The 21,686-nt window shown below is 43.9% G+C and overlaps 1 protein-coding gene across 2 annotated transcripts in view; it reads left to right on the top strand.

The window, feature by feature from the left end:
• NR3C2 (nuclear receptor subfamily 3 group C member 2) overlaps positions 1-21,686 on the top strand; it is a 370,425-nt gene that overhangs the window by 326,403 nt on the left and 22,336 nt on the right. For both annotated transcript variants that reach the window (XM_027117133.1, XM_027117134.1), the window contains exons 7-8: positions 5,028-5,158; positions 10,996-11,153. In XM_027117133.1, coding sequence (XP_026972934.1) covers positions 5,028-5,158; positions 10,996-11,153 — 289 coding nt within the window. The remainder of the gene's footprint in view (positions 1-5,027; positions 5,159-10,995; positions 11,154-21,686) is intronic.

Here is a 21,686-nt window from a genome sequence, read left to right as displayed (position 1 = left end):
GAAAAGGAAAAAAACAGGTCTAAGAACAGGAAATTCACAGCTAGAGTGGTTTAACTTGGAGTTAAAGCTACACGTGGCCCACAGACTATTGGATGTAGAAAGATGCCTTAGGGACGTGCATTAGAGCACAAACAGGAACAGGACGCAAGAATGTAGACTCCAGCAAGACCAGGGCATGAAATGGAGCCCCCTGCCAAAAGCCAGGCTCTGCAAAGATTTCACTGTCTACTAACAAGGACAGTAAAACCCAGCAAGCCAGCCAGCCCAGGGACATAGCAAGGAAGCTGAAAGAAATAAGAAATACAAGCCTGCACCACATCAAGTGTGCAGTCTAAAATTTAAACAACGCAGTCTCGCAAAAAGCATTTAAGCTGAGAAATTAGCATCAAAACTGGCAGATCCAGTGAAATGCTTGTACCCTGATAGTTATAAATGCTGAAACTTCCTGTAGAGTCCCTTCCACAAGACAGCGCCCCTGGGATTCACCTAGAAAACAATATATACCAAAATAATGCATGTTAGATAGGCATATGAGCATCCCCCCCAAAAAATGAATTTAAAACATTTGACAGAAACTATAAAATAAACATGTTAAAAGTATTTAGAGATAGAATAGGTAAGGTATAATTTAGAGGAAGGGGATGTAGTAACCATAAAGTAAGAAGTCTGTCATGGAAAATAACAGAAGTGTTTGAGAAAGAACCAAATAGAGCATTTCTAGGCACCCAGGCACTAAAAACAGCCAAATGAAAACACTGGAGGCATTAAACAGATTAGCCCACAGAAAAGGAAAAAAATTATTAGAAAATAGATCTGAGAAAACTATCTAGAATGCAGTACAGACAGATAAAAAGAAAATATAAAAGGGAGGTAAATGTGGAAGACAGTGAGATGGTCCAACACACTGCTAACAGGTGTTCAAAAAGGAAAAAAGCAGGAATGGGGTGGGGATGATGTTTGAAGAAACAATATCTAAGACCATTTCAGAACTTAAGAAATACCTGCATCTTCAAGTCAAATAAGGACATTGAGTCCTGAGCAAGAGAAATAAAAATCAGTCTGCACCTCCGTCCTTCATATTGAAACTGCAGGCATCAAAAATAAACAGAGGGGCTTCCCTGGTGGCACAGTGGTTGAGAGTCCGCCTGCCGATGCAGGGGACACGGGTTCGTGCCCTGGTCTGGGAAGATCCTACATGCCGTGGAGCGGCTGGGCCCGTGAGCCATGGCCGAGGAGCCTGCGCGTCTGGAGCCTGTGCTCCGCAACGGGAGAGGCCACAACAGTGAGAGGCCCGCATACTGCCAAAAATAAATTAATTAATTAATTTAAAATTTTTTTTAATTTAAAAATATAAACAGAGGAAAAATTTTTTAAGCTACCAAAGAGAAGATGCAAATTCCCTACCTTTAAAAGAATGACAATTAGACTAACAAGAAATTTCCCAAAAGCAGTAGTGAAGGACCAGGTGTAATGGAATATTATCTTCAAAGTACTGAGGGAAATTACCTGTCACACTAGAAATCTATAATGTGTTAAAACTACCATTCAAGAATAAAGGTGAAATAAAGACATTTTCAAACATATCAAGACTGAAAGATTTGAACATTCAGCAACTGACCGCTGCTGAAAGAATTACAAATATATATATGAGTGCGTACCCCGATAGCTTAAATCCAGGCTTCTCATATGTAAAACTGGGAATTAACACAAATTCCTACTTTGCAGAGATGTAGGGACCAGCTCTATGGAAGTTCTTAAATTGTAAAGCACTGTACAAATGTTAGCTTTTGTTGTTGTTGCTGGTATCATGCGGAGAATAAAATGCTTCTTGGAGACCGATCATCATTTGGGTTAAAACAAACCAAGAACCCAGTTGAACCCAGTTGAACCCAGTAGTACGGAGTGGAGTGCAAAAAGCAATGGTGATGAGAGAAATATGTTTGTAACTCTAAACAGACATGGGGTGTAGATGTGAGAGAGAGACAGACTGATTTCAAGGGTGATCTGAAAACAAGTTGAAATTTAAATACTAAGGAGGAATAAGATGCAGGATGGGAAGCAGTGGACCAAAGATAAAGTACTCGACATCTTTTCAGTTTCTCATGGAAAAGCTATTGATTAACTTTAGATTTTTAAGTATGCAAGTTCATAACTTGATAATTATTTTTAGAGTAAAAATAGAATGTGTATCTTCTAAATCCCAATAGATGAGCAAAGAGGTTTTTTTTTTTTTTTTAATTTTGTAAGCTGGATCCATGTAATAAAAGGAAGGAAAGTAGAACGAAAGGAGGGGAGAAAGTTAGAATGGTGGAAAAAATAGCCAAGTATATTAGTAATCATGATAAATGAAAACAGATTAAACTGAGCTATTATAATACAAAGACTCTCAGATTCTTTTAATTGCGCTTTTTGCTGTTTAAAAGATACATGTGTGATATATAATTATGTGGGAACTTTGTAAACAAGGGATTTTTTAAAAGGGCATTCCGGGCAAATTCTAAAGAGACAGCAAAAGAAGGAGACAAGAAGGAAGTAAGGGAGGGAGGGAGGGACTAAGGAAAGATCATCAGACAAAATTTTTAAGGCAAAAAAATATTATGAATAAAGATGGTATTAGTGATAGGAGGGGGAAAAAGCTTTAAATAAAATGGATAAAGATATGAAGAGACAAATCATCAAAGAAGAAACCCAAATGGTCAGAAAACATGTGAAGAAATGTTTCAGCCTGCTGGTGATAATGGCAATGCAAATAAAAGCAACAGTGGGATAACCTTTTCAACCCCCATCAGATGGCGGAAAAAAAAAAATTCAAATCGGTTAATGACAAGTATTCATGGCATGTGGAATAAAAGGACATATCATCTCTTACTGGTTGGAATGAAAGCAGCAGATGTGCACACATCTATGACTCAGCAGTTCTATTTTTGTCCTGTATTTTAGAGCAGTGCCCAAGGATGTCCCTTGGGCATCATCTGTAATACTCGTAAAGTGGAAACAAACCCAAGTGTCCGTCCGGAGTGGAATGGATTAGTAAACTGTGATGTATTCAAACCGATGAAACTCACAGCAGGGAAAATGTCCTTGCTTAGAGTTACCTGTATGAAAATGGATACGTCGTAGAATCACAACGTTGAATAAAAATAAGTTGCAGAAGGATATGCATATCTATTTTCAAATTTACATAAAACCAAGCAGTACTGTGTGCTGTTTTTATGAATACATACGTGTGTGCAAAGTATACACATCTGAGAGGAAATAATAATCTCCCAAAGTGAGTGGTTCACTTCTTCAATGAGGAAGATGAATGGGGACAGGGAGGGAGACAGAGCGGGCCTCAACCCGGCCGTGTTTATTTTATAAAGATCTAAAGCTAATACGGCAAAAATATTAGCATTTATTCTTAATTCTGCGTGGTAGGTCCATAGGCTCCTGCTATTTTTCTGTGTGTGTGTGTTTGTGTGTGTATGTGTGTGTGTTTTAAAAATATTTCCTTAATTAAAAATAGCTCCCGGAAAGACACATACCATGTGATATCACTTATATGTGGAATCTAAAATACAACACAAATGAACATATCTACAAAACAGAAACAGACTCACAGACGTAGAGAACAGACTTGTGGTTGCCAAGGGGGAGAGGGGTGGAGATGGATAGACTGGGAGTTTGGGGTTAGTAGATGCAAACTATTATATATGGGATGGATAAACAACAAGGTCCTACTGTATAGCACGGGGAACTATATTCAATATCCTGTGATAAACCATAATGGAAAAGAATATAAAAAAGAATTTATATATGTATAACTGAATCACTTTGCTGTACATCAGAAATTAACAACATTGTAAATCAACTCTACTTCAATAAAAAAATAAATTTAAAAAATGATAACAATATCTCTTAGCCTGTTATGGGAAGGGAGAGACATATAGCAATAATACCAAGCAAAATGCTATGTGTTCCATTTTGGGTTTTTTACAAATGTCTTTCAGACTTGGGATAAAAGAGATTTTTGCCATTTGAACCCAAGAGTGCATCCGGAAGAGGTATCGCAGGGTTGCTTTGCTACAGACACCCACCTGGTTCGGTCACTCATAGAAATAGATCAGCCATCGTGACCTCCTTTTCTGTGTCTATAGCCTTTGTCAAGTCCTTTCCCATTTCTCACTAGTAAACTCTTTTTTACTAATTTCATTCCGGTCATCATAACAGAGTACTTATCCAGGGCCTCCCAAAAGAATTATTACTTTGAGGAAAAACATCTGAACAACTAAATGATGCCTTACTTCCTTCTCACGGAAAGAGAAAATAATGAGTTCTGTCGTAAAATCATGAGGATTTTTATGGAAACGCTTGGATTTGGCGGAGAAAGTAGCTTGGTTGGCTGTTTAAATGGACACGTGTATGTATCACACAAACTCCCATATCACTTTCTCCCTGTACTGGAGAGATTCCATTTGAGGAATCTTTTAAAATGTTGTCTGATTTCCCTTTTGAAATGTGCAGAGCAAAGAGTTAACGGACACGTTTCACGACCTCTGTAAAGGGCTCCGAGTAGAAATAAGACTATTCATCACTGTCCTGCATCCACAGCATCTAACACAGCCCTTCCAAATAGTAAGTGCTTGGGATCACTGGCCAAAGAGGAACAGGCATCTCCAGGCTTCCCCCCACATCACAGCAGCTTCTCTGCTTGGTGGACAATCTCACGATCACACACGCCACCATCACTTGTTGTCACTCTTGATGTAAAATGAAATCACGGCACGCTTTGAGAAAGGTTGGTTTCGGTGCTTCTGACACATTCTCCCAATGGACGAGTCAACAGCCTGACAGGGTTGGTCTATAAGCAATTTACCAGTCACCATGCAAGGCAGCTGACTTGCCTTGCAAGTACACCTCTGCTCCGTGTTGAAGCCAAAAGCAAATGAGAGATCTGACCCAGATCTCTCATCAGGCTGCCTTGGGCCGCCAGTCTGGGTCTGATCGTGGACACTGCCTTCTCAGACATCTTTGCTTTTCCTTTGCAGAGAGAAGATGCACCAGTCTGCCATGTATGAGCTTTGCCAGGGGATGCACCAGATCAGCCTTCAGTTTGTCCGGCTGCAGCTCACCTTTGAGGAATACACCGTCATGAAAGTGTTGCTGCTGCTGAGCACAAGTAAACTGACACCCACCTGGCCCTTTTCCTACATTGTCACATCATCTCCCCTTTAGGAGAGTTGCCTATTTATAGGGTCAGGTAGCCGATATGAAAAAAAAACAGGAGGAGGTGGGCGGAGGGCTTTGGTGTCGGATGAACTAAGTTACTTGCAGAGTATGAAGCTTTGGGTAGAGCATCTGCCTTGATTCCTTCATCCATCTGATTTGTTAAGTGTCTGTTATGTGTATGGTGGGACTGGGCAATTCAGGAACGACTGGGATGAATGAGGCACAGTCTCCACCCTCAGGGAGTTTTACCGTAAGATAAATTCCAAGGTAGTTTTAATACATTGTGGAAAGGGATTATCTACCGTGATAGAGATAAAGAGGGGGCTCTTCTCTGGGGGCTCAGAGAAGAGAAGCGCATGCTCAGTTCTGGGTATCAGGGAGGGATTCGTGGTGAAGCTGCAACTCAGAGAGCTTTGCCAGGATGAGGGGTTGAATCTGAGGCAGGAGCTGGCCTTCCTGCTGGGGAACACAGCACGAGCGAGCGTGGCAGGGTGGGAAGCAGACCCATGCAATAGCACTTAGTTCTCGGGAATTGTTTTGCCTGTTAATGTTTTAAATTTTTTATCTCATTTCTGTATCCACTAAATTTTTCAAGGCACATCAGGTGGTATTGGGTTGGGGAGAAGTGGGGAATTAGGTTGGGATGCAGATTGGGCCGGAAGATTCCCACCTGTTGAAGACAACTGGTGTCTATTAGGCGAGCAGGGGAGTGTGGTACCAAAGGCTCTGAGCAGTAGGGTGACATGACCAAAGGGATCCTTCATGGCTTTATGGACATGTATCTGACAGTAAACTGGATGAGAGGGAATGGGACAGGGAGGGAGAGAGGCCAAGCCAGACAGAGAATTGAGCCAGACTAGAAGCCTAGAGACCTGCTGTGAGGCTGTTGAAATAACAGCCTGGAAAATAATGGTGGATGCTATGATGACAGCACCAAACGCGTTCAAGACACACTGCAGAGTTGACCTTGGCAACTGACAAGAAGGGGAAATAAAAATAGTCTGGGTCGGAAGTGACCTAGGTTTTGAGTGCAGCGAAGTGACTCAGATGGCAGTGATACCATGAAGAGAAATGCGTTCACGTCAGGACTTGGAGCAGATTTTGTGGAGCGTAAAATGACTTCTCTTTGGGATGGGCTAATTGTCAGAGGTAGCCTCTCATAGAGAGGCTGAAAGAGGGGGAAACTGGGGGACTCGAGCTCAGAAGACAGGTTTGGGTATCAAGATATAAACTTGCAATTATCCTTATAGAAAATGAAAGTCCAATGGCGAGTGGGGTGCCGAGACACGGAAAGAAGAGGAAAGAGCCGTTGAGCTACTGGAAAGGAGGATTGCAGCGGCTGAGGGACAGGGACAGAACTGTCAGGGACGTCGGGGAACTGGGAAGGTGCCAAGAGTTCAAGGTTTCCCGAGCGGCATGACTAATGGCATCACTTCCAGGGAAAGCTGAGAATGCTGACAGAAGCCTAGTGGGGTTGACCATTGGGCATCAGGCAGGTGCCAGACAGCCAGGGACTTGCAGATGGATGGGAAGCCTTTTTAGGCGCCCGGAACCAAGCATGAGAGGAGAGAAGTCGATGGCAGACGGTGCCAGAAGAGATGAGGGAGGGCAGGATTAGCCTTGGCAAGGATGCTGAGCGCTTCTTCCACAGACAAGGGCACAGGCCTTTTCAAACAGAGGGGAAGGAATTTGAGGAAGCTCCCATCAGATGAGGGTGAGACCGGGAATGACGGCAAGAGACAGGATGGAGAGGAAATCCCAGAGCCAAGCGCTGTGGGCCACTGAGAAAACGGAGAAATGTCCTGAATGCTGAGGACGCCGGGGTGAGTGGCGAGGACTTCAGAGGAGGAGAGTTTGTTGAGCGACCACCTGGAAGCTGAAAAGAGCATCCAGGATGCCGCCAGCTCTCCCCTTGGTCCAGGAATCGGCAGCTTGGGAGAAGGGGCGGTTTTCAGTAGAGTCACGTGCAAGGAAGTGGCATCAGCAGCCAAGCACTGAGGATGGAATGGATAAGAAGAGACGCTGATTCCAGCAAGGGAGGATTGGGTCTGGGGAAGACTGGAGCCTGAGACGGGTAGAACAGGAAGCAGGGAGGCAGTGGCAGATGCCAAGCACTGAGGATGGAATGGATAAGAAGAGATGCTGTTGCCCACAAGGGAGGATTGGGTCTGGGGAAGACTGAAGCCTGAGACGGGTAGAACAGGAAGCAGGGAGGCAGTGGCAGATGCGGATGAGTACCTGCTCCACCTCGTTTAACACCTCTCAGGTGTTTTTATCTGTGATCTGATTTAACACTGCAAGATGGGTAGCCCTCCGTTCTAAAGTGGACAGGATGGAGGCATGCAGGTGTGACTTGTGCAGCCTCCTTGGGGAGTTAGGACTCAAACCCAGGGCCTTGGCCTTCACTCACAGCGATTCCCACTCTGCCCCAAGCAGGAAGTGGAAAGCAGGTCATGACAGGTGAGGGCAGCAGGGAGACTGGAGGGAGAGCAGGCTGTGGGAGGGAGCTGGGGTCAGCACTTCCCAGCTGTGTTTCACTTGGCCGGCAAGGCTTTTCAGGTTGCTTTTGGCCTTTTGTCTGGTTTGATTTTCACTGACCAGTTGTGCAGGGCAGCCCATGCTGTCCCCAGTTTACTGCGGGCCCCACCGGTCCCTCCATTCCTCCCTGTACACTCAGCCCACAGCCAGGAGCTTGTGTTTGCAGCCCCTCGTCCGCAGGGTCAGTGGAACCAGGCTTAGCTCCCTGCTCCAGTGTTCCTCAAGGTTTCTGAGGTTCCCAGTTTATTCTTTCTGGAATGTAACCTTGGAAATGTACTCTTAGTTCCCCAACCAGGGATTGAACCCACGCCCTTAGCAATGCAAGCACAGAGTCCTAACCACTGGACTGCCAGGGAATTCCCTGGAAATGTACTCTTGAAATTCAGAGACAGTGATTTTATTCCCCTTTCCAAGCTATGTCACTAATCATTACTCTTAGAAAAATGTAAAAAAAAAATATATATATATATATATCAGATGGGTGATATAATTTAATTTTTTTCTAAAATGCGTGTGATACTAATCCTTTGTAAACTTTGACCACTCCTTGTAATTGGTGTCTTATCCTTTTACATCCATTTAATCAGTCAGCCTATAATCAATTCTGATATCACTTTGAAGCTCCCTGAATTAATTTATTAGCTTCCAAGTAGCTCAGTACATTCAAGGCTGATTTTTGTAGATGCAGAAAAAGCAAAATCAAAAAGTAGAACAGAAGTAAGGAATTTTACTGCAGCTTAAACTGCAGCTTATTTTACTGCAAGCCTATTTTGCTAACCTGTGATACAACGTATGAAAAATTTTCTTCTTATTTAGAAGCTTAAATGACACACCTGATGTCCAGTGTATCAGGAAAGTTTCTAAGCAATGACATCAAGAGAAGATCATGTTCTTTTTGCTCACAGGGGAAAGCAGACCATCTTCCCACCCAGTTGCCTCTTTGCTCTTCTCCAGCCCATAGATTTTGGATGGTTTCCAGGAGCCCTGCTGCATTTAATAAGTAAATTCAGAAAATCCGGGCAGACCTCCAAAATTTGAGGTTTTGCCTAAGTTCTCTTTTTTTGTGGGTTTGTTTCAACTTCTAAAATATCTGGCTGGGAAACTGGTACAATATATTTCAGTCACAGCAGTAAAATACAAGTAATATTTGATACAAGTTGTTCATAATCTTGAGAATTTTGATAACACAGGTATCAGAAATATGAAGGCTTTTGGTTAATCTTAGTAGCTATACCAAATAGCATTGAAATACAGTTGTGAAATGTATTCATTCTAATTTTAGATAATTTTAGATAATTCTAATTCTAATTTTAGATAATTTTTTAAGGTATGACATCCATGAGTATCTATACTGAAAAACTAAAGGTTTACTCCATAACATTTTGAAACTTAAAAAAATAAATGTTTATCTGTGGGTGGGCAGTGTAGGCACTTACTTGCAAACTTTCAGTTTCTTTTGGAACGTTTTGGGTTAACATTAAAGTTTTGGTAGAAAGTGGATCCGTAGTTTCACTATTAACGTCCTGGTTATTACCATCCTGCTTTACGTTTTTTATACTTTTACAGCAAGGGTTTAATTGCAAAGAAAAATAAACTGTCACATAATGGATGATATTTAATTCTGAACGTGAATGTCAAATATTTTAAACCACAACTAATATTGTGGCAGCCTCAGGAATTTGTGCAGTGGCCATTAGGGATTTATTTTTTCCCCACAAAAAATAGACTTAGATAAACGACAGATCAAAAGCCTCAACAATTAAACTCAAGGAGAAGATTATTAACATCATATGGGAAGTTAATTTGCAAGATAATCTGTATCTTTATACAGGACAACAGGGTTTATTTGGAAACAGTGGTATTCCTGCTCCCAGGGTTACATGTAACACTCAAAAACATATTCAGCCATTCTAAAGAGCTGATGGCCCAAGTAAGTTATTATTTATACCAGTTATTGTAAATTAGCAAATAGGATGTGCACTTAAGAAGTGAGAGTAAGAGCAATTTCAGACTCTATTATCACAAGTTGAGTTTTTATTATCTTCATCATCCAAAAAGGAAAGTTCTAAGTGATTTGATTTTTCAGAGTTAAAGCATAAGCGTAAGTACATATTGGCTGTAGTGAACAAAAGCAAACATGTAGGTAGATTTTCAAAGGGGACACCTGTAGCTTACACTCTGCCCTACATCTCCTCGCAGAACACAGACCCTGGTGCACCCCCTTCTCCATAAAGTGTGTTCACATGTGTCCTGGGAAAGAGCATCTCCTTTCAGGTCACAGAAACACTCGTATCCTTCCAGGTGCTGAATTTCAAAGTATTATTTTTAGTGAGATGTTTTTTGTTTCATTAGGAAAGCCAGCCACTCCATACAAAGAAAGAAGAAAACATAACCCTTAATTTTCTGTCTTATCGAAGATAATGATGAATGTGGTTTCTTCTCTTCGAAAGTTTTTGATCTTGCCTTGTATGCAGAGCACTGTTTTGTTACCCGTCACACACACAAGCCAGTGCACAGACCTGCCAGCAGGTCTGGGCAGTCACATGACAGTGCCTCGGTGGTCATGTGCTCTTGGAACAAAGAGGACGGGAAGTGCTTCTTTGCCACACACTGTCTTGCCCCTGGTAGATGTCAGGTTTCCCCGAGTGTCTTTGACATTGGAACTGGAATATGAAGATGTTGCTTTCTAATTCCAGCCCCAGCTTAGATTGTCTGTGGCTCTTCCAGTTGTCCTGGAAAATCAAAGTATATTTTCCTATGTCTGAGGTATTGGCAAGTTGGGATTCATAAAAACTTTGATGACAGACCACAAGACAGTATAGCACTGTGGTTAAGAGACAGGCTTTGGAAACAGACAGACTTAGGTTTATACCCTTCCTCTACCATGTATTTATTGTGTCCTTGTGCAAGTGATTAAACCTCCAGTCTTCAGTTTCCACATCTGTAAAATGAGAATAACATAATGATTATGGCGTAAGACTGATGTCAAGATTAAGCAAGCTAATATAAACAAAGTGCATTATAACATACACCCAATAAACCAGTTATTATTCTTTTGTATATGTGTGTGTACAAAGGTTAACCGTCATATAGCTGCCATGTTTATTCATAAATGTAATCGTTGAGATTCAATATCAATCTCAAAGTATGAGCCTCATGACCTCAAAATAGTCTAAGCCGTTTGACTATGAGGACGCTAAAGCTGTTTTCCAACTTGGGAACTTACATGTCGGTATTCCTTCAACACAGTTCCAAAGGATGGCCTCAAAAGCCAGGCTGCGTTTGAAGAAATGAGGACAAATTACATCAAAGAACTGAGGAAGATGGTAACGAAGTGTCCCAACAATTCCGGGCAGAGCTGGCAGAGGTTCTACCAACTGACCAAGCTTCTGGACTCCATGCATGATGTAAGTAGAGCCTCTTGGTGCCTGTTAAATGAAGGATCCACAGCCACACACTGTGGACCCAAAGCAACTGGAGAGCTGAGAAAGTTCTCAAGGCTTTGGGAAGAATAGGGGTAAGTTATCCACGGGAGGCAGCAAGAGTTGAAAACTCAGGAGGAAAGAAGCGTTTCTTCAGAATACCTTTGAAACAAACTTCATGTAAAGGAAAAAGTGTGGCTCTTTTCCCTCCTGAGCGGAGTGTAAGAGAAATGTGCACCATGGTGGCAAAGCCTGAGCTCTGGGCCAGGGAAGGCCCTCAGATTTGCTACAGGTGTCAGATCAAGTTTCCCGTTTCTGCTTGCAATTTAGGAACTGTTTGGTTAATGAAAATGTTTGCTTTAACATTGCATAAATAGAGTCCATCTTCTACAACTGTTAATCTAATAACCCAATCTTTCAAAAACATTATTAGTGGTCCAGGGCCAGCTGGGATCATCTCATTTGTTGCCAAATTTTGAATCTTATATTCAGTATTCTTCGTAGGAGTCACCTTCCTTGGCTTGTGTAAATGTGGAAAGTAAATTCTGAGCTAGTTTCTAATTTATTCAATTACAGATGTAGTGGTGGTTAGCAGTTTCTACAAAATACTGACTTGGATAACTTGGTTTGTTATGTCACTTAAAATATGCTTCTTGTTTCATTTTGCAAGCAGTTTCTCTAGTTCTGGCTCAAAAAAAAGTTCTACGCGGTCATGCTAATTTAGCTTTTTTATATTTGGAAGGTTTTCCTACTTTCTTTTGGAAAATTTATTGCCCAAGTTCAACCCATGTAATTTGGATAAGAAACCCCTTTTCAAGTACTTCTGTATTGTTAAGGACAATGTTGACAGGCTTGATGACCAATATTATAATGGTATTACTACTGAAATAATGGTTCATCCTTTAGAGATTTGTTTATGCCAGTGGAATGGTATGGCCTTGTGGGTTGGTTGATAAAAGAATGTCACTTTCCAGGGTTTCTACACTGAAGACCCTGTGCGTATCACGTTGGCCCTTGCTTCCTCTGAACGTTTCATACAATAAGAGTCAAATTTCCACAAGGTGAATAGAGCGATAGATAGTTTTGCTAATTATTAGTGGCCTAAAAGCATGGCTTAATAGAAAATCTCAAGGATAAGAAATGATGGTCTACAGGACTTTGGGGAACACAGCAAACGATGCTATCCACAGCCCTCACAAGAGGAAGTAAAGGAAACTAGACCGTGGCGCAGGACCATCTACCCGAGAACAAGCAGCACAGTTACTCGCTCCTGTTGGTTTTCTTGAAAGTCCTTCTTAGTGGCGCTGGGGTGGGGGCGGAGGAACAGCAGGTGTGATTCTCTCTTGATGAATTCTGTCATTTGTGCAAATGATTGGGCAGGCACAGGCGCAGTTTCAAAATGAGTGTGTAAGTGTTATCACAGCATATGAAAAGAGATGATACATTTTGAAGCCATTTACATGTAATGAGACTGACAATAGAAGTTAAAACCTGTGTATCCACAACCTTTCGGGATCTCCATGCCTTGAGCACAGTAGGACAGTGGAAACCCTCGGAGGCTGCACCGGTGGTCAAGGTGTCAGACCGTCCTCTGCTGGCTTCCTTTTAGTGCAGCACAGTGCTTGGCACAAGATAGGAACTCAGTGAACAGTTGTCAAATCATAAATGATGACTTGCTGCAAAATCCCCCAAGGCAAATCAATGTCTTTTTAGTATTTTTTCTATTATGGTATAATTGATACAAAATAAACCAAACCTAGTTAGCGCATACCATGTGAGAAGTCTGACACATGTCTACACCCATGCAACTATCATCACAATCAAGACAGCAAACATGTCCATCACTCCAGAAGTTTCCTTGTGCCTTTTTTTTTAATTGAAGTATAAGTGATGTACAAAGTTGTGTTAATTTCTGCTGTACAGCAAAGTGATTCAGTTATACACATATATATATTCTTTTTCATATTCTTTTCCATTATGGCTTATCACAGGATATTGAATATAGTTCCCTATGCTATACAGTAGGACCTTGTTGTTTATCCATAAGCTTTCCTGCTACCTACTACTCCCTAGGTGCTTTCCATATTGCTTTCTGGCAATGTAGATTAGTTTATATATGCTAGTGTCTCATATACACAGAATTATGCAGTAGATAGTCTTTGGTAGCTGGCATCCTTCACTTGGCGTAATTATTTGGGGATTCATCTATGCTGTTCCCATATATCAGTACTTCATTTCTACTTATTGCTGACTAGCGTCCCATCATAAAGATATTTCACAGTTCAGCAGTCCTATCACCTATTGATGGACATTTGGGTTGTTTCCAGATTGGGCGCTACTAACAGATAAAGTTGCCCTGCACATCGTGTATACGTCTCTGTGTGGACATTGCTTTCTTTTTCTTGAGTCAATAGCAGCGGAAGACTGGGTCATGTGGTAGGTATGTTTTCATTGTTTACGAGATCGCCAAACGGTCTTCCAAAGTCACTGGACAATTGTGCGTTCCCTCGAGAAGTGTGTGTGAGTTCAGATTGTCCCACATCCTTGCTAACACTCAGTATCATTAGTCTTTTTAGTTGTAGCCATTCTCATAGCTGTGTGGCGATGTCTCCCTGTGGTTTTAGTTTGCATTTCTCTCATGATTAATGCTCTTTTCTTGTGCTTATTCACCATCTTTGCTGAAGTATCTGTTCACCTCTTTTGCTCATTTTTAAACACTGGATTGTTCATTTGTAATTAGATTGTTGAGTTTTGAGACTCCTTTATATATTCTAGAAACAATTCCTTTATAAGATATATGACTTGCAAGTATTTTCTCCCAGGCCATGGTTTATCTTTTCATTCTCTTAACAGTGTCTTGTGCAGAGCAGGGATTTTGAATTCTAATAAAGTCCAATTGATTATTTTCTTCTTTTATGAATTATGTTTTTGGCTATAGCTAAGAAATCCTTGTCTAAGCCAATGTCACAAAGCTTTTCTCTTCCATTTTCTTCTAGAGATCATTGTCCTTCATTGACTGATACGTAGTGTCTCAAAAACCTTTTCTTCATGTATATTTTTTCTGAGTATTTTTGGTTATTTCTGGTGGAAGGGTAAATCCAATCCACCTTACTCCACTTTGGCTAGAAGGAGAACATTCTTTGGGGAATCACTGGAATCACTTTAATTCTAAAACCTTTATTTTAAGCAATCAGAACTGTTTGCCCTTAGAAGTAGCCTAACAGAAGCATCTTGAATGCTCTGTTTATATTCCCATCCCAGACAGAACATTGAAAAATGCATTGTAAGTCTAGAGGGACCTTTCTAACATTCACGCTTACTCAGACTTGAGACTGCCTACAGCTTTTTCATTAGAGTAAATAAAAGAGTCAACATTTGTAGAATTTTCTTCCAGGGAACAAAGAGCTACAGAAGGACTGGCTCTGTACTCAGAGCCTCGTTCTGGTCACCTTGTGGAAAGAGAGCATGTGTTCCTAAGGGTCACACAAACAAAAACCCTGTGCTGGGCTTCCCTGGTGGTGCAGTGGTTGAGAGTCTGCCTGCCGATGGAGGGGACACGGGTTCGTGCCCCGGTCCGGGAGGATCCCACATGCCGCGGAGCGGCTGGGCCCGTGAGCCATGGCCGCTGAGCCTGTGCGTCTGGAGCCTGTGCTCCACAACGGGAGAGGCCATAACAGTGAGAGGCCCGCGTACCGCAAAACAAACAAACAAACAAACCCTGTGCATGTAAATCAAAGTTCTGCTTAAATAGCATGCATAGTACGCAGCCCTCAGGACTCACATCCTTAGATCTGGGGACACGTGTACACAGCTCTCGTGATGCAAGGTTTTCTCCCACTTGGTGCACACATGGGTTGGCAGAGCAGTGCCGAGGTGCGTGGAAGGAACGTTCTCTGAAAGAACAGGTTGGCAGTTAAGTATTTGAACTGGTCAGCAACTTTCATGAATCACAAGCCCTCCAAACATCAATCTTCCCCCCAAAAAAGATTCAAAGAAAGCAGCTGTGGCCAGGCTTCTCGGGATAGGTGTATTTTTGCATCGTAAATGGGCGTTATATGTAAAGCATGTAGATTCCTTATTCTAGCGAGAACAGAGAATTACTAGTCACTTTCTAGGTATTGCTGTGAATGGCAGTTAATTTCCTGTGAGTGTAAGAGGCACGTTTCTAATGAATCTGTTGGTAACGTCTACTCATTCATGGAGATCAGGGACTATTTATGTTACTATCAGTGTGTAGAACAGCTGGTAAACATTAATGGATGATATTAGTGTTTCTTAGAGGCAAAAAAATTGCCCTTTCTCTGTTAACTAGTTTCAAGGTTATACTGTTGTAATTGACTTTATTTCCACGTACACACTAGCCTACAGAGTGCCTCATGCCTAGCAAAATTGACGAGATTGCAGAGGATACAAAATAAACGTGGGACACCAACCCAACCCTCAGATTGCTTAGATTCTAGAGAGACAGCTAGAGTGTAATACAAGGCAGAAGGTAACTAGGGGCAGTGGGACCTTTGAGAGCACCCGCATGTTCATTCATTCATGTGACTGAGCCCCTACCATGTTCTAGGACCAGAGGTGCAAGTGGGAACAGAATGCCCGTCCTTAGGAATCCCACTCACCCTGATGGAGGAAGAGGTTCATCCCATTCTAAAGGGGAAGCCGAGGGGTGAACACTGGTTTAGATGCCTCAGTACCTGTGTTATTTCATGCAGTTCTAAAAACCCCCTACAAGCTGGGTATTATTCTCATTATTCCCATTCCTGTCCTTAGGAATCCCACTTGCTCTGATAGAAGAAGAGGTTCATCTCATTCAACAAATACATTAGTGTCTAAAAGCACCAGGCAGGGCACTAGTGGGAGAGACCCAAACCTGGCCACGGGGGGCTTCCTGCCTGCTCAGGACCACCAGACAGCACTATACAGGGTGGCGGGCCGGGAGCTCTGTAGAGAGGAGCACACCATGAGTCGTGGGCTCACTGATGTTTATTCTGAGTTGCTGGAAAGGCTTGTCGAGAAGGTCTAGGAGCCAGCTGTGCTGGGCAGGGGTCATGCAAGGCTTCCAGTGGTTGGGTAGGGGCATCTCAGAGAATCTTTCTTTCGTAGAAGAAGAGACAGAGGTCCAGAGAGTGATTTCTCAAGTTCCTTAGGTAGCCAGTGGCAGCTTGGAACCCTCTTAACTGACTGGCACTCTCTGTGCCACCCACGTGATGCAGGAGGGCTTCAGGCTGATCATAGCTGCTGGGTTTCAGGCTGGGCTGCATCTCTGGAGATCAGAAAATGAGTATATTGAAAATAGCTGCACTGCTCTCCGGCTCTCCAGTCTCATTTTGCTCTTCCCTGGCATCTTCTGGGATGCGTTGTTTTTGTGAGGCATGGGGTTACATCTTGAAGGCAGTGAACCTGGTGTTATATTAAAATGTCATGCACGTTCGGCAGTTCCCAAAACCAAATGTTGGGTCTGCCTCACCATAAGCTGAGCCGTCTTTGGTGGGGAAGGGCTTTCATCTCTGCCGATGATCGTTAAACCCGGCTAAGAACCTACCCATTGCCTGGGCAGGTACCGGCAAGTCCCTCGGCATGACCAGAGGGTCCTGTTGCTGAGTGATCGCTTTCTGTGGTTGCAGAGGGAAGGCTGCACAGCCCAGGTGGCTGTCCTCCAGCCAGGCTCTCAGAGCCGAGCTTCCCTTCTGCAAGGGGGATGCAGACGAGATGGGAGCAGAACATCTGGTGATACAGTACCTCCCTGAGTGCCCACTGGGAGACTCCCTGCTTTCCATGGAGAGGGCATTACGTTTCAGTTTCATGATCATCAACAAAAGAGACATCGCTGCAAGCAGCTGGATCTATTAACGAATAATTTTGAGATCCCCATTGCTCATTTAACGAGTGGGTGCTTTTGCATCCGGCAGTGATAGTGGCAGTTTCCATCATGACCACGCTCGAGGTGGTTTTCAGGGCAATGCAGATCTATTTCTTCCCGCACACTGAAGCATGCCAGCCCCCAGGTTGGGTGGATCCACCATTTGGGCTGTCTGCTGCTTTGACGTCTGATTCTGTTTCACATCATTACAGTCAGTATCTCCTCGAGAAAAGTTCCAAGGCCCACATGGGAATCTGCCACAGAATTGTGACCACTGGAGACAGCAGATAGAGCATGGCCTCTGCTGCTCCACCAACATTTCTCTCAGTAAACTTGGGCACTTGGCCTAAATTTTTGGCCCTCCGTTTTTTCAGCTGTAAAATGGGAAGAATAATAATAATTATTATTATGGGAAGAATAATAATTTCCTACCCATCTTGTAGGAAATTTTTAGAAGCACATGAAATAACACAGGTACTGAGGAGTCCACAGGTAACAGGCACCGAACAAATATTCGCCCCTCCGCTTCCCCTTTTCCAAGACTGTGTTTGAGTTTCCCAAAACCCTGTCTCTGCACCACCAAAGAGCATCATATATCAGGCAGTTTTAGTTTACTTTCAGCCCAGAGACACTCAGACAAGCACATGGCAGAGCCTTCAAGGGGGTGACAGTGTAAAGTTGGCAAGATCAAGCAGGGACATGAGCAGGAAAGGCCATTCTACAGGGTGGGGCAGTCACCTAGTCGCGAATCACATAGACCGAGGTCGGTATAGAAGCGTTTCAAGGCACTTCCGGTCCTGGTGCTCTACGTGTGCTGCCACTTACCAGGGGAGGCTGGTGTTTCTAGAACGTGTTGGGTGTGCTTGAGACACTTTCAGATTCACAGATGGGATGGAAGGTGTTTGGTGATGGAGACAAGGGCAGATTGCTGTGAGGTCACCATCAGGAAAGATGGATGTTGGTGAATGAAAACCCTTGCCCCTGTGATATGATTGTTGGCGGTATTACATGGCCTTCTTCTTTGACGAGACCATGACTAAGAAAGATTCTAAATAAAGGCAGATTTGCTTATCGCCAGAGTCAGCAAAGTGAGCAAAGCCTTATCTTTCAGAGCACGAGGGAGGGGCAAAGACCCACTCGTCCGGGAAAAGAAATCTTTATAGGTAAAGATTTCAAATTAATCGAATAATTGACTGGGCAGATCTTACTCTTTGTCTAGTTGGTGAAACCAACGGGACAGGTATTAATGGTTCACAGCGTCTCTCTCTGCAGCCCTATTTTTGCATTTGCCTCTACAAATTTCCCACTTCAAGGGTATAGCAGGGCTTCCCTGGTGGTGCAGTGGTTGAGAGTCTGCCTACCGATGCAGGGGACATGGGTTCGTGCCCAGGTCCGGGAAGATCCCACATGCCGCGGAGCAGCTGGGCCCGTGAGCCATGGCCGCTGGGCCTGCGCGTCCGGAGCCTGTGCTCCGCAACGGGAGAGGCCACAACAGTGAGAGGCCCGCGTACTGCAAAAAAAAAAAAAAAAAAAAGGGTATAGCAGAGTTCAGACTGCATTGCCCTGGGTGAATTGTGCCAGTGGATAAATAGGGAAAGGGTGACTTTGGGTGTGGTGTGAAAAGGTCTAGGCAGTTCCAGGAGTGGTGTGTTTCATGCACTGGTAGCTGGGGCCACAAAGCCCAGCTGGAAGGTGCAACTGCCTGTAGATACAAAGGGTGTCCTTGCGTGTTGTACCTCCTTTGTTCACCATGTTCATGGTTAAGGTTACTGCTGCTCAGTTGTGTTTCCGATCACAGTTGTGTTTCTCCAGGCTACCCTGTAGGTGCCCCAGGAGGCTGTTGCTTGATGTAGTCGTACTCATTGAGCTTTGCCTTTGTCACTTGTGCTTTCGGTGTCACATCCAAAAAATCATTGTGAAAGACAGTGTCAAAGGGCCCGGGGCGGGCAGACACCACCGGGCCAGGCACTGTGCTGGTGCCGAGGATACAACAGTAGCCAAGGAGACTAGGCCCCTGCCCTCCGAGTGTGCGGTCCGATGGGGGAACAGAGTAGACAGGTGAACTGGGAATTAGAATGCAGAGTGCTGGGTGCTCGAGGTGGACTGGGAAGCCCATGGGCCGGGCCGGCGGGGTTGGGGCGGGCATCCAGAAGGTGGAGTGGCAGGGTGGAGATGGGCCAGGGAAGCAGACGATGGAAGCCCCAAAGGCAAAGTAGGAGTTGACCAGACAGACAGAGGGAAGCTCACCGAAACCAAAGGAGTTATTATGCCAAAGGAGAAGGGTGCATGGTGATTTTTGAGAAATGGAGAATTTCATTGTATCCAAGGAATGGAGAAAAATAAGGATGGAGACAATGAAAGGACCTGTAAAACCATGTTGAGGGAGCTACTGAGAGGTTTTGAGCACATCTGTGGAGTCTAGCGCCGCTCCTTCCAGTGTGGTAACCACTGGCCATGTGTGGTCTTGACATGTAAATTTAGTTAAATTGAAAATTGAGTTCCCCTGTCACACTAGCCACATTCCGAGTGCTCAAGCAGCCACGTGTGCCCAGTTGCCATCATCTTGGGCAGGGCAGACGGTCATATTGACAGTACTGATCTGGAAAGTCTATTAGAAGAGGAGCAGTTAGGATGCTGGTGCAGTGGTGCAGGTAAGAGATGGGGGCTGGGGGCTAAGTTAGAGCAGGGGCAGGGGGACCTAGGACATATTCAGGTGGTGGGTTGGATGGTTCTTGGTGGTGGATAGGACGGAGAGGTTGAGAGAGAGGAGGGAGCGGATCTAAGAGGACCCCCAGGGCTTCCCTGGTGGCGCAGTGGTTGAGAGTCCGCCTGCCGATGCAGGGGACACGGGTTCGTGCCCCGGTCCGGGAGGATCCCACATGCCGCGGAGCGGCTGGGCCCGTGAGCCACGGCCGCTGAGCCTGCGCGTCCGGAGCCTGTGCTCCGCAACGGGAGAGGCCGCAGCAGTGAGAGGCCCGCGTACCGCAAAATAAATGAATAGATAAATAAATAAATAAGTAAGTAAATAAATAAGTAAGTAAGTAAATAAATAAATAAAATGACCCCCAGGATTTGGACGTAGGTTGGTGGATTCGGACGTAGGTTGGTGGATGGAGTGGCACCAGCACTGGGCGAGGGGATGCAGGCGAGGAGCTTTGTGAGTGGAGAAGATAAGGATGTTTTAGATGTACTGACTTGAGGTGCCCTGAGGAGTCCCGGGGAAATGTCAGGCGAGCTCAGGGCTCCATGGAGATGAGGAAGCAAAGTGCTGATACTGCCTGAGGAGGTACAGCGCGTGGTGGTCACTGAAGCCCAGGGCTCGACAGAACTGCCTGGACATCCGTGTGGCCATACGGTGGACAGAACCGAGCCCGGAGGAAGAGAACCACCAAGGGACCAAAACCAGGAAGGCGCCTGCAGAGAGTCTGGGCAGGAGCTGCCGCTGAGGTGAGATAAGAAGGCAAAAAGAGGGACACGGGGGACAAGCCAGAAAAGCGTGTGTCCCCCCCCGTGCAAACGTTGGGGCAGAGGCTGCAGACAGGTCAGTTCACAGAAAGTCTGAAAACTCTTCAGTAGCCATAGCAACGAGGAGGTTTTTGTGAGGAATAGCTGATTGATTCACCTAGGTTTCCAGTAACTCTGCCGGAAGCCACAAAGCCACCAGGGGCTGCAGGAAGCTTTGAAAAGGTCAAGGTGCTGTCTGGTAAAGCCCTTTAGTAAAACTCCTTTAATAAAATAGAACTATAAGTCTTTCTCTGATGTGATGGCAGGTATGTAAAAGGAGCATTTTGAACGTGGTTGAGTGAACTTGCAAAGTTTTGTGTTTATGTGTTTAGATACAGTGAAGAAATCACAGTAGCCTAGCAAACTATGTTTATAAATAACCCCCAAACAAACTTTGCTATGGACCTAGACCCGTGTATGAGTAGTTTTGAATTAGTGAAAGCTTTATTATATATTATATACATGTACTATATATTAATACATGTATATGTACTATTTATAGATAAATGATAGATAGATGATTAGATAGATAGGCAGGCAGACACATAGGTAGGTAGGTAGATAGGTGGGTAGGTGAATGGAGGGATGGATGTGAGTGTTTGGCATTGAAGAGCTATAGATACAGATACGAGATTTCGGCATCAGAGGGAGCCATGATGCTTCAGAGCTGGTCTTGCGCTTCAGGTCATGATTTTATCAGTAATGTTGGTCCTGAGTCCTTTCTCACCCATCACCTTCACATCACACCGTAATTACAAGGACAGTTGATTTCCACATACAGCCACAGAACTTGATCTCCTTTGGTCTTTGCTCATGGTTTTCTGCAGCTGACTTAATGCAAAACCTGGGTTATTTCCTTACCTCCTTGGCAAAGGTTGATTTAAAACGTTTAGATATTTTCAGTGGCTAATGTGTAGACTCTTGAAGACAATGCTTACCAACTGCTGATCCATCACCCGGACACATTCTAAGATGCAGTTGTATTTGACTTCAGAGAAATGAGGAAACAAACTTCAAAACAGGAGCTCATCATTCCTTTTTATTTTTTTAAATTGTGGTAAAATACACAAACAAAATTGACTACTTTAACCATTTCTAACTGTACAGTTCAGTAGTGTCAAGTACATTCACACTGTTGTGCAACCAATTTC

This window comes from Aethalodelphis obliquidens, unplaced genomic scaffold, assembly GCF_003676395.1.
Source record: "Aethalodelphis obliquidens isolate GAN/ISIS:26980383/991018 unplaced genomic scaffold, ASM367639v1 scaffold17, whole genome shotgun sequence".
Classification (NCBI taxonomy): domain Eukaryota; kingdom Metazoa; phylum Chordata; class Mammalia; order Artiodactyla; family Delphinidae; genus Aethalodelphis; species Aethalodelphis obliquidens.
Note: the sequence above shows the minus strand (reverse complement) of the source record. Positions and strands in the feature narration are given on the sequence as shown.